General features: G+C 42.5%; 1 protein-coding gene across 1 annotated transcript in view; it reads left to right on the forward strand.

The window, feature by feature from the left end:
* The window catches only part of LOC311043475 (saxitoxin and tetrodotoxin-binding protein 2-like), a 12,195-nt gene extending 2,578 nt beyond the window's left edge, over positions 1-9,617 (forward strand). Inside the window, exons 2-6 of the mRNA XM_084054729.1 lie at positions 1-76; positions 452-531; positions 7,483-7,611; positions 8,551-8,646; positions 8,812-9,617. The exon at positions 1-76 is cut by the window's left edge and continues 67 nt beyond it. Coding sequence (XP_083910855.1) covers positions 1-76; positions 452-531; positions 7,483-7,611; positions 8,551-8,646; positions 8,812-8,891 — 461 coding nt within the window. The 3' untranslated portion in view covers positions 8,892-9,617. The remainder of the gene's footprint in view (positions 77-451; positions 532-7,482; positions 7,612-8,550; positions 8,647-8,811) is intronic.
* The last annotated feature ends 7,887 nt before the right edge of the window (positions 9,618-17,504 follow it).

A 17,504-nucleotide genomic window follows, 5' to 3' on the forward strand; every position in this document is an offset into this window, starting at 1 on the left:
CAGTGAAGAGCTCCTGGGTGGAACTGGCTGCTTCTGCTGAGCCGGGAGTCCTGACCATCTACTGGGCTGACCGGCTGTAAGACACACACACACACACACACACACACACACACACACACACACACACACACACACACACACACACACACACACACACACACACACACACACACACACACACACACACACACACACACAGTATGCCAGACAATTTCACGATAAATTAAAACCTCTGCGATATGATTATCATTATATCGCCGTTAACAATAATTACGCTGATGGTCCCTCCCTCTTTGTTGTGTTTCATCATTTGTGTTATTATTATGAGGATATAATGTAATGTGTGTGTAGGAAGCATATTATTATTATTATGAGGATATATAATGTAATGTGTGTGTAGGAAGCATATTATTATTATTATGAGGATATAATGTAATGTGTTTGTTTGTAGGAGGCAGGAGAACAAAGAGGACCAGTGTCTGCAGGGCGTGGCCAATGGGACCATCTCTGAAACCTCCAGTCACACCACATGTATGTATAAATATATGATATTATAATATAATATACATTTTAGAACAGGGGTGATGCATCTTTGATGATGTTTCCACACTCACTCCAGAGGGCCACATTGCATATACTGTCGTCGGGCAGACATCTCTTATCTCTGTATTTTTTTCGTAAATTAATGCTGCACTTCTCCTTGCTATGTCACACACAAGTAGCAAAAGTAGCCGATCTACAAGCTCAAAACGCAAATGAATTGGAATCCTGTTTTTTTTTTGCCATTTTTGAATTGGAATCCTGAAAAGTATTATTATTATTATTATTATTATTATTATTATTATTATTATTATTATTTTAATTCAAAAGACACTAGTATTTTAATACTAGTCATTAAGCTACTAATATAGACTGAAGTAATTAAAGCGGGTCATGTTTGCAGGTTTGGAATGGTACCAGCTGAAATCAATAATATATCAGTATTCTGATATTAACCTGTGGGCCACATTAACTGAAGGTGGGGGCCGCATGTGGACCCCGGGCAACCAGTTGACCTTGTATGTTTTAGATTAGAATCTTCTGGGTAGAGCTTTCAGTATGACAGCCCCCCCCCAAGGTGACCCAACTACCAAATGATCCGACTATAAACTGTATCAGCGCTGTTCTGAAATAGAAGTACACCTGTGTGCCAAAAGAGGTGTCGGGGTTAGAGATACGGGTTGGGCTAACTGTATTGATGGGCCGGCACTATGAAGAGTTTCACCCATGTTACTTGTACAGTATGTGACAATACAGTTTGATCCTGATTCTGGACATCACTGTGTTACACATTATGGCTGCAAGTGGTTGTGTTGTCCACAATTCAGTGTTGTCCACAGTTAACCCATTGAGACCTGAAGCCGATTCTACATGTCTCCTAAATCTCAACAGTATTCTGAAAAACGTATATATCTATGTTCTGTCCTCAATGTGTGTGTGTGGACACAAATAGACAGACAGCTAACAATTGTCTTGAAGTGATGGTCAGAGGCAGAGTAAAGTTTTGAGGGTTTTTACTTCTCCAAACCGGATGACAAGGCAAATTTGTAAAACTGAAATGACATAATAACAAAGGGTAGCACTGATTAACAATGCTCACTGTATGAGACATGCATTCAATAAAAATAAAACATTACAATAAGGTCACAAGCAATGTGTTTGTACCATACAGTAGCCTACATTACTCATAAATGACATGAAATGACTTTACTGTAAATAGAATGTAAATAGCTTGTAGAACTCTGACTCTGTACATAGTTTTTAGCCTATTTATACAGCACTGCACATTACTGTGATATGAATTGGAAAACATGAATTGAACCATGAAATACAATAATGAAATATTACTGTCCTTATTAATTGCTATGAACTGTAACACACACATGAATTTACATGTCAGAATGCTTCTCTAGAGCTTGCATAAAGCTAACGTTAACCAACAGAGACTAGCATACAGAGGTACATGTAAGCTAGCTGTAGCTTAGCATAAACAAACAGCAGGGTGCAACATTAGCCCAACACCAAACAAACACAACTTGCATTTGAGGAAATCAAGATAACCACAAGGCTACAAAATGCACAATAAACATCAGTAATCATTGCAACTAAGGTACTCACAGATGATACTTTTCAAAGCACGTAAGAAAGGGTGAAGGTACACTGTAGCTGAGCAGCTGCTCTGTGACCGCATGTCATGGAGTTTCACTTGAGAATGGAACAATACATAATATTACCCTAGTGTCCACTAGAGGGCGCCAAAACACAAAGTTCAGTTCTGAAAGGAACATGACACTCCTCGCCTGGTATTGTTATTAAATACCACTAACTAAATAAAAACATAAGGAACATTGCTGTACTTTCCCAAAGATAGGGGAACTAATTGTAGTCCAGTTTCTTAAATATCACAAAGAGGACTGTCTCAAGACAGGCTTTTTGACCAGGGCGATAGAGTGTTGAAAGGTACTCTTGCGTCAGTCTGTTCTAGTAGACGTTGGCGAGATGATGTACCTGTCTCCACCGCTGGCGATGGAAACCTCCGCCGTCGAATGTTCCTGGAGGAGGCAAGGGGGCACACAGCTTGTGTGTCAGGAGTGTAGCAGGCGACATGAGAAAGGGGGTGTCCTGGGGCTCATAAGTGAGGTGTGAGGGACCGTGTAATGAGTGGGGAGTTAAAGGGGGAGTTGGAGATGCTGTCCTAACGGCAGACAGATACTCTGGCTGGTCGGTAACCTTTCTGGAGAGCTGCAGGAGATTCTTGTCTGCAGGTGGTGGGAGAGTTGGGTGGAAGAGATGATCAGAAGGCTGCGTGGTGTTGCCAGCAGGTATTCTCTGTGTCGAGGCATCATCCTGAGAGCTTGTCTTAGACAAAGGGTTGTTGTAGACTGACGTTGACTTTTTGAGAAGCGGTGTGGGAGTTGTAGGCGATAGTCCAAGGAATGACTCAGTGTCGTTTTGAAGGGCAGACGCAGAGTGTGGCAAGGGGCTACCGAGAGGCTGAACATGGTCAGTCACGTTTGGAGGGGTGACTGATTGAGTGGACAGTGATCCAGACGTGCTGCAGACTGTTGTGACCGTTGGTTCCACGTTGCTACTGACCGGGTTGACTGGTAAGCCCGCTGTGTAGCTTCGCTGGCTGGAAGTCATGCTGGTCGACGAGGCGTCTGCCTGTTGTCTGTCCGCTGTGGAGCTGAAGGTTGCGGCCGTCTTGTCCTTGACTTGTGCTTTGGCACTGAACGTCTCCTTGACTTGAAGCTGATTTGAGCATGGAGTTAAGAAGGATGGACACCCGTTTTCTTGTACATTAGTGTGGAAAGAGGTAACAACAGTTGGCCTGTGAGCTGAACCCGTGCAAACGTCGCCTATTACGACCCATCCCAGGTCTAATCGTTGGGCGTAGGGGGCGCTGTGAGGACCATTGCGTTGCTCTCTGACTTTATGTACTTGGAGGATGTCACGTCCCAGGAGGAGGAGTATCTGGGCCTCTGGATCCAGGTGTGGTATTTTGTGCGCTATGGGTTTTAGGTGAGTGTGATGCTGTGCAGCCCTTGGGGTTGGAATGTCAGACCGGTCGTCTGGCATGAGATTGCACTCGATGAGTGTGGGGAGCATCACCCGTGCCGCTCCATCCAAGGATTCCACAGTGAACCCTGTAGCTCTTCTACCGGATGTCTCCGTAACCCCAGAACATGTGCGGAGAGTGTATGGAGAGTCTGTTCCAGTGAGTTTGAAAAGGTCGAAGAATTCTGACCTGGCCATTGACCTGTTGCTCTGGTCATCCAGAATAACGTAAACCTTTGTTGCTTTGTCTGGGTGAGCCTTGGGATAGACCTTCACCAGGCAAACTTTAGAACAGGACTTGGCGCTCTGGCCTCCGCTACAGACTTTGGTGCATGCCGTGGCGACTGTTAGTGGATTTGTCTCTCCATCACTCTCCCCGCCATTCTCTGTAGGGCCTTCTGCGTTCCAAGGTGGTGGTCCAGGATGCAGTGCTGCAACGTGTCTGTCGCTGTTGCATTCCCTGCATTTCACCTCTGCTTTACAGTCTTTCGCCATGTGAGTGGTAGAGGCACAACACCTAAAGCAGACGCCATTCTCTTTGAGGAAGGTGATGCGCTCTTCATGTGGCATGATCCGGAAACCCCTACACTTTTTTAGAGGATGACACTTCTTATGTATGGGGCACTCTCTGTTTATGGGCTCTAGTCTGTTTGACTCAATAGCAGAGTGGTTGGTTGCGACCTCTGCTTTGTAATTGGAGACATAGCTTTTGACATTTCCCGATCTACTGACTGCTTCTGGCTTTGATGAGCAGCTTGGACCTGAAGAGGCTGTTGAGGGGGTGAAACTTGGGTCGTTTCGTCGGCGTGCCTCACTGCAAACAAAGTTTGTGAAATAACTAAATGGGGGAAATTGGACATGGTGCATCTCCTTATACTGTGAGCCTTGAGACATCCATTTTTCCTGCAGGTTGTAGGGTAATTTGTCTAAGATGGGCTGGATGCCCCTGGCGGAGTCCAGACATGCAAGCCCAGTCAGGTAGCCATCATTTTTCGCTGAATGCAACTCCCTGAGCAAATCTCCCAGTTCCCTGAGCTTTTGCGGATCCTTTTGATTGATTTTAGGCATCTTCTCCAGTCGCTCAAAGAGAGCCCTTTCAATCACCTCAGAGGAGCCATAACACTCTTCAAGGCGATCCCAGGCCATTTCTAGCCCAGCGGCAGGGTCGTTTATATGCACAGAACGGATTCTCATGACATGTTCAGAAGATTGGCTCCCCAGCCATTTGTATAAGAGATCGAGCTCCTCACTTGCTGTTAAGTTCAACCCTCCAGTGGCGTTGATGAATGAGGACTTCCACGCCCAATAGTTTTCTGGGTGATCGTTGAACTTGATGAGCCCTGTGTTCACGAGCTCACGGCGTACCAGGTACCTGGCAATGTCACTCAGACCAGACCTATCATCCATAGGTGTCTGATGGGAAGCACGTGAATCGGGGAAAGGGCCCTGAGCAGAAGAAGGATGCTTCTGAGTTTGCTTGAAGCCACTAGATTGGTTCACATCTGTAGGTAAGTGATATGTATGATGGGAGGTGCGAGGATCAGGGAAGGACTGCTTTACAACTGGGGAGATGTTGCTCGTGGTGACCTGTTGGTGAGCTGCGGGCGTTGACATGTTCAGCTGTTGTACTACATGAACCCCATTGCTGTTACGAGCAGCTCCGTAGTCGACATGTTGTCTCTGTCTGCTTAGAGATATAGAGTCTTCTTGTTCTCTTTTTGTTTGGGGGTCCACATTAGGCTGACTGAGAGGCAGTAGTGATGGCGTGTAAGGTTGGAGCTGAGGGGGTCTCTTCTCCCCAGGAAGCTGCTGAAGATGTTCTGTGGTGTTATGAGCCAGCTGAGAGTGACGTGCGACATAATCTTGTGTCCGTTGTCTGGCAGTTTGAGTTGTGTCTTCCTTGTCCCTCTGACTGCCCGCTCCATTTTCCGCGGCCATTGCCGCCTCCAGAACCTCAGCCTCTGCAACAGCTACTGCGACGTCTCTTTCAGACTGTAGTGATGATAACTGAGCAGCTATACAAACCTCTTTGAGTTTTATTTCGTTCTCTCTCTGAACGAAGGCAGCACGCGCTTTGGCTCCTTCCGCTTTAGCACGCGCCGTGGCTGCTACTACACTGAAAGTAGAGCCTTTACTTCCACTGGAAGTGGTGGACTTTCCTTCAACATCAACTGTAATAGTTGAGGATTTTTCGACTGCCTCTCCGTTAGCTGACATGATGAAAGTCTCTCTAGGGTGGTTGTGAGGTGATGATGCAGATCAGAGCGGTGCTTTAGTATCCTGTTTTCCCTTTGATGCAGCGTGCCCGCTGTGAAGACATCTTTTTACTGTTCTGTCCTCAATGTGTGTGTGTGGACACAAATAGACAGACAGCTAACAATTGTCTTGAAGTGATGGTCAGAGGCAGAGTAAAGTTTTGAGGGTTTTTACTTCTCCAAACCGGATGACAAGGCAAATTTGTAAAACTGAAATGACATAATAACAAAGGGTAGCACTGATTAACAATGCTCACTGTATGAGACATGCATTCAATAAAAATAAAACATTACAATAAGGTCACAAGCAATGTGTTTGTACCATACAGTAGCCTACATTACTCATAAATGACATGAAATGACTTTACTGTAAATAGAATGTAAATAGCTTGTAGAACTCTGACTCTGTACATAGTTTTTAGCCTATTTATACAGCACTGCACATTACTGTGATATGAATTGGAAAACATGAATTGAACCATGAAATACAATAATGAAATATTACTGTCCTTATTAATTGCTATGAACTGTAACACACACATGAATTTACATGTCAGAATGCTTCTCTAGAGCTTGCATAAAGCTAACGTTAACCAACAGAGACTAGCATACAGAGGTACATGTAAGCTAGCTGTAGCTTAGCATAAACAAACAGCAGGGTGCAACATTAGCCCAACACCAAACAAACACAACTTGCATTTGAGGAAATCAAGATAACCACAAGGCTACAAAATGCACAATAAACATCAGTAATCATTGCAACTAAGGTACTCACAGATGATACTTTTCAAAGCACGTAAGAAAGGGTGAAGGTACACTGTAGCTGAGCAGCTGCTCTGTGACCGCATGTCATGGAGTTTCACTTGAGAATGGAACAATACATAATATTACCCTAGTGTCCACTAGAGGGCGCCAAAACACAAAGTTCAGTTCTGAAAGGAACATGACAATCTATATCAGTGGTATCTTTTTCATGCTATAAAGATATATATATTCAAATATTTGCACACATTTTCTAAAATAGCAGATCTACAAGCTCGTAGCGCGGCACTGCGCTATGAGCTTGTATATCTGCTATTTTTGAATAGCCCAAAGTGTAAAATAATGCTTTTTAGCTTAAATCTAAAAATGACACAGTTCCAGGTCTTAATGAGTTAACATCATATTCATGTTAATGTGTGTCCACAGTTAACATCATATTAATGTTAATGTGTGTCCACAGTTAACATCATATTCATGTTAATGTGTGTCCACAGTTAACATCATATTCATGTTAATGTGTGTCCACAGTTAACATCATATTCATGTTAATGTGTGTCCACAGTTAACATCATATTCATGTTAATGTGTGTCCACAGTTAACATCATATTCATGTTAATGTGTGTCCACAGTTAACATCATATTCATGTTAATGTGTGTCCACAGTTAACATCATATTCATGTTAATGTGTGTCCACAGTTAACATCATATTCATGTTAATGTGTGTCCACAGTTAACATCATATTCATGTTAATGTGTTTCCACAGTTAACATCATATTCATGTTAATGTGTGTCCACAGTTAACATCATATTCATGTTAATGTGTGTCCACAGTTAACATCATATTCATGTTAATGTGTTTCCACAGTCAACGTCCACGGCCACACATCGTACCATGAGGGGAAATACTACGAGACGTGTGCCGACTGTCTGCTGTCTGAAGACACCACGCTGCTGCCTGACGGAGAGACCAAGGGACGCTACCTGTTTCTGTTCAGTGAGAGACACCTCTATTATCGTATTATGATTATCATTGTTGTTTCTATTATTATATACCCACCCCCGGCCCCAATAAACACACATCATCTACCTAGGTTTGCACAAAACTACGAGCTTAATCACACTAAGCCGATCGCTGTGCATCACTAATGTGCATGAAGACATTGTGATTAACTTACATGTTTGCACTGCATTGTGTACAAAAGGTATTTAAACAAAAAATGTATTTAAAAAAAAATAAGTTAAAGCTCTATATAGTAGTATAGGATAGTAATCATTGCTATAGAGGGTTTGTTCAGTAACAGGGGTCTCTCCAGCTCTTTAGTAAACAGTGTAATGCACTGTGATGTAATCAGCTAATTGTTTGAAACATTTTTAAGTTTTGTTTCGTCACTTCCAATTTCACTTGTATATCTTGTATCCTGTATTCAGAGCTCTCTCTCTCTCTCTCTCTCTCTCTCTCTCTCTCTCTCTCCTGATTGGATAACATTAGTATCCTGGCGTGCACATGTATTTTCTGCTCACTAAAGAGCCGGAGAGACAGGGAGAAAATATTCTATATTATAGTGATTACTACTATTATCTAACACCAATTTAAATAAATCAGCTGTTTTCGGGCAAAGCTAGTCTCTATAGAGCAGTGGTTCTCAAAGTAGGGTCTGGGACCCCCATGGGTCCTTGAGGGGGTTCCAGGGGGTCCCCAGAAAAAGAAGGTGTTATATAGCATCACAGTCATTTTAACCACTTTATCCGTGTAAGATAGGAGATGAGAGGTTTCTGCCCGACATCAACCATATCCTTCTCCTGTCACAACAGCTTGTCACAGTCTTCCTCTCTTCTTCCTCTTCTTCTTCCTCTTCTTCCTCTTCTTCCTCTTCTTCCTCTTCTTCCTCTTCTTCTTCCTCCTCTTCATCTTCCTCTCCTCCGCTCCTCACAGCACGAACTGGACAGCTTGACGCCTCTGAGCTGGAGAGGTTTAAGAGACAGGCTGAGTGCATGAAGATGTATCCTGAATATCACATCGGAGGCACAGGTTAGAATGTTTTACTTATGTAAAAGTATCAATATGCAACTTATGTAGTTATTCTCTTTATTATTTGTATTACTTTTTTTTTTCTTGTATAGATCAACGCTTAGTTCAGCATTTTCTTTCACTGTTGTTATTTATTTTTATACATTCACTTATTGTTCTTTTTAGACTTGTGTCCAGATGACAGGGAGGCAGCAAAGCCAGCGGAGGAACCAGAGGCCACGCCCACCGAGCCAGCGGAGCAATAAGCCCCCCCCCCCCACCCATCACGTGTCGTCCTGGTCCCGCCCCCTTTGAACACACGTGTGAACCTCCCTCCATCGCACCACGGCGTTGCTTACCGACAAAGATCGGTGCTTGTTGGCAAGCGTCGCGTAGTTGTACCAAGCAGTACACATTTATACTTTTATCCTTAAGTAAGAGTCAGTAGGATACAACAGCTGTGACAACACACACACACACATGTGTGTGGGGAGGAAAGAATTGGCATAACGACTAAATTGGGGAGAAAAAAGGGGTAAAAAGCTAAATGTGGTTATTCCTTATATACAAGAAATATAAAGTAGACTTTTAACATAGTAGTCATTATGATAATACTGTGTTGTTGTTGAACAACAGTAGAATTGTTTAGAGGCAACAGCCAAATACTTATTAATGTGGGGCTTCTTGGCATAAAACTGTTTGAGTACCACTGATATAAACCATAAGAGTATATATGTAAACTACCATGACTCCAATATGAATCTATACTACTTTGACATGTAAACTTTACAATCACAGGTTTGAGAGCCCCCTAGTGGCCTAGTGACGTATTGTTCATTTCATGATTTAACACGGTAGAGGTGAGAGTCTCAACAGGAAACAGGAAATAGTTAGTACAGAAAAGCATCATTCAAAGTGTTTCATTGAGAATGGTTGACTGAATACTGAGCTCTAGGGTTCTCTAGGCTGAAATAAAATATATGATCAATCTGCTTCAGTGTTTGTTTCTGCTCTCTACTCGCCTACATACAATATTATAACTAGTTATTGAATGTTATTATAATTTTTCAAGTCTCTACATCATACATACAGGGGTCTTCAACAGGGGGTCGGGGACCCCTAGGGGGTCCTCAGAGTTACTACAAGGAGGTCCATCAAATCTTTGTGATAGGATTTTTTTTTTCTTACATTAACCACTTGGACCCTAGCCTAGCAGCTAGTGATGCGCGGATCGGGACTTTACTTAACCCGCCCCTCCCGCCCCCGCCACGGAACCCAACCCAAATCATGCTGATGTGGCTCTCTATGGAATTAGATTTACAATCAACTAGATATGAATGTCTGTGGAATTAGATCTACAAATCATGGATATTTAACTGTCTGTGGAATTAGATCTACAAATCATACATATTTACCTGTCTGTCTGTGGATTTGGATCTACAAATGATCTAGTTGTGTCTGTTTGTGAGATTAGTTATACAAATCATGTAGACATGACTGTCTATGGAATTAGATCTACAAATCATGTAGAAGTGACTGTCTATGGAATTAGATCTACAAACCATCTGGACATTACTGTATGGAATTTAATCTATAAATCATATAGACATGACTCTTTATAGAATTAGATCTACAATTCACGTAGATAGGACTGACTATGGAAATAGATCTAGATTTACAAAGCATATACCCATGACTGTCTGTGGAATTAGATCTACAAATCATGTAGAAGTGACTGTCTTTGGAATTAGATCTACAAATCATGTAGAAGTGACTGTCTGTGGAATTAGATCTACAAATCATGTAGAAGTGACTGTCTATGGAATTAGATCTACAAATCATGTAGAAGTGACTGTCTATGGAATTAGATCTACAAACCATCTAGACTTTACTGTATGGAATTTGATCTACAAATCATGTAGACAAGACTCTTTATAGAATTAGATCTACAATTCATGTAGATAGGACTGACTATGGAAATAGATCTACAAAGCATGTCGATGGGAGCATCTACTGAATGTAATCCAGAAATCATATGGATGGGACTGTCTACTGTCTGCTGAATGGAGGGCAAACCCAGAGCCCAGGGGGTCCTTAGCTATGTGGTCCTCTCCCCTCTATGGAGGGGACACATTGGGGTGAGATGGTTACCCCAGCTCCAGGACCACCAAGGGGAGCATGTCAGCGTTTGTGCCCTCCATAGGGTGCTCTGAGCTGGGTAGAGGCAGGCCAGTGGTCCCGAAAGACTTCCAGGATGGAATAATGGGGTGCCCAGGAGATGTCTTGGAGTTCCCCTCTCCCCTATGGTAGAGGGGAAAGGGGACATAGTAAGTGGACTTTACAACGATCCCTGAAGGGACATTGGTTTTTTCTTTGGAAGAGGGGAGAGGGGGAACTGCCCAAGACCTTGTGGGCTATCAACAGCCCATGAGCTCTTGGGGAGTTCCCCTCTCCCCTCTATGGTAAATGGCAAAGGGACATGGTGAGTGACTTTAAAAATATCCCTGAAGTGATGTTGGTTTACTTTGGGAGAGGGGAGAGGGGAAACTGCCCAAGACCTCCTGGGCTATCAACAGTGTTTTGGAGCCCATGAGCTCTTGGGGAGTTACCCTCTCTCCTCTATGGTAGATGGGAAAGGGACATGGTGAGTGGACTTTACAAGGATCCCTGAAGGGACGTTGGTTTACTTTGGGAGAGGGGAGAGAGAAAACTGCCCAATACCTCCTGGGCTATCAACAGTGTTTTGGAGCCCAGGAGCTCATGGGGGTTTCCTTCTCCCCTCTATGGGACAGGACAGAGGGACATGAGAAGTGGACCCCAGAAAGATTCCTGACGTGGACGTTGGGTTTCTCTAGGAGAGGGGAGAGGGAGAACTGCCCAAGACCTCCTAGGATGTCAACAGTGTTTTGGAGCCCAGGAAATCTTGGTCTCTAGGATCTCGTCTCAGGCTGTGGGTCTCCACTCCATATTCAGCAGAGAGTAGACAGTCCCATCCCCATGATTTGTAGGTCTAATCCCATCCTCATGATTTGTATGTCTAATTCCATAGCCAGTCCCATCCCCATTATTTGTAGGTCTAATCCCATCCCCATGATTTGTATGTCTAATCCCATCCACATGATTTGTATGTCTAATTCCATCCAGTCCCATCCCCATGATTTGTAGGTCTAATTCCATCACCAATCCCATCCCCATGATTTGTATGTCTAAATCCATCACCAGTCCCATCCCCATTATTTCTAGGTCCAATCCCATCCGCATGATTTGTATGTCTAATCCCATCCCCATGATTTGTATATCCAATTCCATCTAGTCCCATCCCCATGATTTGTAGGTCTAATACCATCGCCAATCCCATCCCCATGACTTGTAGGTCTAATTCCATTGCCAGTCCCAACCCCATTGTTTGTAGGCCTAATCCCATCCCCATGATTCGTAGATCTAATTCCATCGCCAGTCCCATCGCCATGATTTTTAGGTCTAATACCATCACCAATCCCATCCACATGACTTGTAGGTCTAATTCCATAGCCAGCCTCATCCCCATTTTTTATAAAACTAATCCCATCCCCATGATTTGTAGGTCTAATTCAGTCCCCATGATGTATAGGTCTAATTCAACCAACTGTTCATCCCATGATTTGTAGATCTATTTCCATCGACAGTCCCATCCCCATGATTTGCAGATCTAATTCCATAGGCAGTCCCATCCTGTCCACATGATTTGTAGATTTATTTAATTCTATCGATAGTCCATACCCATAATTAGTAGGTCTAATTCCATCACCAGTCCCATCCCCATGATTTGTATGTCTAATTCCATCGCCAGTCCATCCCCATTATTTGTAGGTCTAATTCCATCGCCAGTCCCATCCCCATGATTTGTATGTCTAATTCCATCGCTAGTCCCTCCCCATGATTTGTAGATCTAATTCCATAGCCAGCCCCATCTCCATGATTTGTAGATACAATCCCATCGCCAGTCCCATCCCCATGATTTGTAGGTCTAATTCCATCGCCAGTCCCATCCCCATTATTTGTAGGTGTAATTCCATCAACAGTCCCATCACCATGATTTGTAGGTCTAATTCCATCGACACCCCATCCCCATGATTTGTAGATATAATTCCATCGACAGGTCCATCTCCATGATTTGTAGGTCTAATTCCAACGACTGTCTATCCCCAATACATATATGTATAGATCTAATATAATAGACAGTCCCATCCTGTCCACATAGATCTAATTCTATCGACAGTCCATACCCATAATTAGTAGGTCTAATTCCATCGACAGTCCCATCCTCATGATTTGTAGATCTAATTCCATAGACAAACCCATCTCCATTATTTGTAGTTCTATTTCCATCAGCAGTCCCATCTCCATGAATTCTAGATCTAATTGTCTACGCCAGGCCAAAAGGCATGGCGACAGTATGTTTTGCAGTATGTTTTGTGGTCTGTGTGTCCGTGTGTCTGTCTGTGAACAGCTAATCTCCGGCACCGTTAGCCCGGCCACTGCGAAACAATTTCGTCAACAAATAAAAACTAGACTAAAATGTTAGTGAGGGACTAGTGGAGAAGAGATCCAGTAGAACTAAAGGACAAGTCATTTTATGTTTGGTTGCGCTCGGGTGTTGCACTCTGAAAATAGCAGATCTACAAGCTCACAACGTGTCGCGCTGCGACGCGTTGTGAGCTTGTGGATCGGCTATTTTCAGCATGCAACCAAGTGTAAAATCAGCCATTATGACACCATCAAGGCACCGCCACAATATGTTTTTGTCAACTAAATCAACTGTAGATTTAGTCGACTAAAACTAGACAAAAACTAAAACATTTCAGATGACAAAAATGACTAAAAATGACGAAATGAAATTTTATTCAAAAGACTATGACTAAAACTAAATAAAAAGTTGCTGTCAAAATCAACACTGGTGTGCGGAAGTCCTTTTTCACCATTAGAACAGATTGAAAATGACTTTATCCTTTTCACATTTAACCACTTCAACCCCAGCATCCCTATTCTGGAAGGAACATTCTGCAAAACAAAATTTTATTTTTTTGATAAACTCACATTTTGGCACAAAGATTTGGTGTCGATAAAAAAACGCACTAAGTACAGTTTTAACTCAGGTCTGTTTTACTAGTCTAAAGGGTCTTAAGTGGTTAAACTGATGTGATATTGATGTATTCTAAATATTATCAAAGTATTATGCAGCACCCTGGGGTGACCCTGCACCCACTTTGAGAAACTCTGGGAAGGATGGATGGATGGATGGATGGATGGATGGAGGGATGGATAACTGAACAACATGGCCGTCTCTCACACAGGACTGTTAAACTGTCTGCATGTCCTGTTCCTTTCAGCCAATGAAAGGTCTGTTTTTACCCCTCCATCCATCCATCTCAGAGTCACATGAGCAACAACACGCACCCGCACGCACCCGCACGTACGCACGCGTGCACACACACACACACACACACACACACACACACACACACACACACACACACACACACGCACGCGCACAGACCCGCACATGGACCCACACACACGCACACGCAGATGCACAGGCGCAGGCACAGGCACACACACAGACACACACGCACGCACACACGCACACACGCACGCACGCACGCACGCACACACACACACACACACACACACACACACACACACACACACACACACACACACACACACACACACACACACACACACACACACACACAGTGAGGAACAAGCAGACCTTTGTTTGTCATGGATCTCATTCATCCTTGTGTACTGCCGTCTCCATAGTGATGCCGTTTCCCCCAATGCGCACACGGACCAGTGGTGTTAAGTAACTAAGTACATGTATTTAAGTACTGTACATAATATGTACATTTTTGTGTTACTTTTGACTTTACTGGAGTATTTCCAGATGTCTATACTTCTACTCCACTACATCTCAGAGGCAAATATTGTACTTTTACTCCACTATAATTATTTTAAAACTTTATTTACTTGTTATACTTTGCAGATATGCATTATTATATTATAAAACATATGTGGGAATATAGGTGAATGTTGCACCCACTGCACCTGACCTAGTCACATGACCAGGACGTATAGTGCACCTGATCTAGTCACATGACCAGGAAGTATAAAAGTCTAGTTCCTCCAATTAGAGAGCCATTTGACTCTGCTGCAGAGGATGGTGTTTCCCCTCTCATGAAGGGTGAAGGAGAACACATGGTAGGCCAAAGCTCAACTTTGTGTAGCACATCATAACCATTTGTAAAGCTAACCTTTTGTTTGTTGCAGCTAATGCTACTACTGCTAGCCTATTGTTTGTTTGAGCACATGCTACTGCTTTGTTTGTTAGCCTACGGTTTGAGCACATGGATGCTACCACTTTACTTTGTATCAACATTGTTGTGTTTTATTAGATTGTATTCAAATGTATTTCTTTTATTTCAGTCTACAAATGATGTTTCCTCCAGTTGAACTGCTGTGCTGTGTCTAGACACCGGGAGATACTGGTACAACTGTATACATTCTATTCATTGCCTCTTTGTGTACTTTAATGTATATTTTAGTTTTGTAACATCACTGTCTTCTTCTTGTAGCTGTGGTGCTGGAGTTGTCCCCCGCCCTTGTCCCTGCATTGTGCTGCAGGAGTTTGTGTGTGCATTCACTGCAAAGCAAAGTTGGTTTATGCTGTTTGTTCATTTTAATGATTTGAATACAGTGTTTGCATTATGTTGAAATACTAGGGCTGGCAACTAATGTGTTTTGTTTTGTTTCCTTAGAGGGACCAGTCAGTCTAGCCACTGTTTTCCACTATTTTGATTTTGATTTGTTTATTTGAGTTCATTCATTTGAGGTATAGTAGTTAGGCATTGATTTTAGATTTGCATTCATAGTGACATGTTTTAATTGGTTCTCTCTTCTCCTTATGTTACAGTGTAAACGTGTTCAAGGCCGGGTCCGCCCTGTTACACACGCCTTCCATTCCTCTCTTGGGACTGCACTGTGGGACCTTTAGTTTGTATTGGTGTGTATGTTGACACTGAATGTTTTTGTACTGATTACTTTGTTTTATATTGCATGAGTTTGGTGCCAGGCCTGTCCCCCTCTTAACCCATTAGTACCCTGGTAGTACCGTGTGTACGGGACGACCCGCCCTTCCTTATTAGGAGAGTAACTGTCACTTTATTTGATAACATCTTTGCCTTATTGACTATTGCCTGATATTTTAATAATCCATGTTATTACATAGTTGTTTAATAAAGCATGTTCTATTTTTACACAAACTGCCTCTGGAAAATTGTTCCTGTTTTAAGGGAAGTTGGTCATGTTACACCATGTTGAAAATTCTAAGGTTTAGGGCTTCCTCCTGCCCCCTCCACAAGCGGGAGGTGGTGTAGTCAGGCATATTATTAGCTCCAGTTACTACACTACTTTTACTTAAGTCAAATATCGGAGTACTTCTTCCACCACGCTCACACAGAGACAGTTTAAATACATAGTTATATAACTCTGGTGTATCAGAGGGTCTACTGCATTCTTCTGTAAACCCGTTTACTTGTCTGCTGTACTTGGTCCGCTCTTTTTTCCCTCCACACCAAATGTCTCCTGAAAATCTACAAGCTCACAACGCAGTTTTGTTCAAAATATTCTCTCCCCAAAATGGGAATGCTGGGGTTCAAGTTGTTCGGACTTAAGCAATATTACACGAGAGGCTGTGCGTTAACAGGATTATTGGCACGACTGAAGTGGCAATAATCAAGGTAAAGCACACCCTTTGAGTGTAATATTGTAATTATACATTATACAATAACTATAACAGTTACCATTAAAATAAAACATATATTGTGGGGCATTTCTCTCTCAAAATAACAACCTTTCTCTGAGTGTTATCTGTTATCCTGGAAATACATGATGGGGTCTGACCTTGTTTACTCAGCCAGTCCAGACCCAACATTGCACTGGCTGTGCGCTATAGACAACTTTTCCCAAAATGAACACATAGAGAAACAAAACTTAAAAGAGTAGTTCACCACAAAAATAACTTCTATCAATTACACACCCCATGAAGCATTGAATTCATGGAGATTTATTTTCTTTTTGCCACATTCCTGAGCCAATAATTTGATGACCGGCGGTCTCTCCAATAGGAGACTCAAAGAGTCCCTTTTGAGTCTCCAACCGAATACATTAGCATCTTTCCTCCGGTAATCAAATTATTGGCTTAGGAATGCGACAAAAACAAAATCTCCATGAATTCAATGCTTCATGAGGTGTGTAATTGATAGATAATACGTTTTTGGGGGTGAACTACTCTAACTTTTAGCTTAATCTGAATGGGCCTCATTCAGCAACGGTACTTGAGAGGAAATTTCTTTTTAAACCCACTTAAGAAGTTTTTAATAAGATTTTGATATTCTCCAATGTTTTCTTAGCTGTGATCTGTTCTTAGGTAAGAACAGAATCTATACACACTGATGAGCACGCTTAGGCTGGCCTTTGAGTTAAGTGTGACATATTTGTGCAAAAATAATTAATTCTCGAAGTGTCTTCAATTCTACAGTTGTATAATATAGGATTTAAATTACAATAATATTTTTTATCATCTTTAGAGCAGTGGTTCTCAAAGTGTGGTCTGGGGACCCCCAGGGGTCCTTCAGGGAGTTTCACGGGGTCCACAGCAAACGAAGAACAGTTTAATCACTTTAACCCTATTTCATACTTTGTTTGAAAATAGCCGATCTACAAGCTCACAACACATCCCATTACTGGCCATTTTGAGCTTGTAGATCGGCTATTTTCGAGACATTTCGATAAATCTTGAAACATTTTCCCTGGCAGAAAATATTTTCAGGTGGGGGTCT

The sequence above is a fragment of the Gymnoscopelus microlampas genome (assembly GCF_963454915.1).
Source record: "Gymnoscopelus microlampas genome assembly, chromosome: 4".
Taxonomy (NCBI): domain Eukaryota; kingdom Metazoa; phylum Chordata; class Actinopteri; order Myctophiformes; family Myctophidae; genus Gymnoscopelus; species Gymnoscopelus microlampas.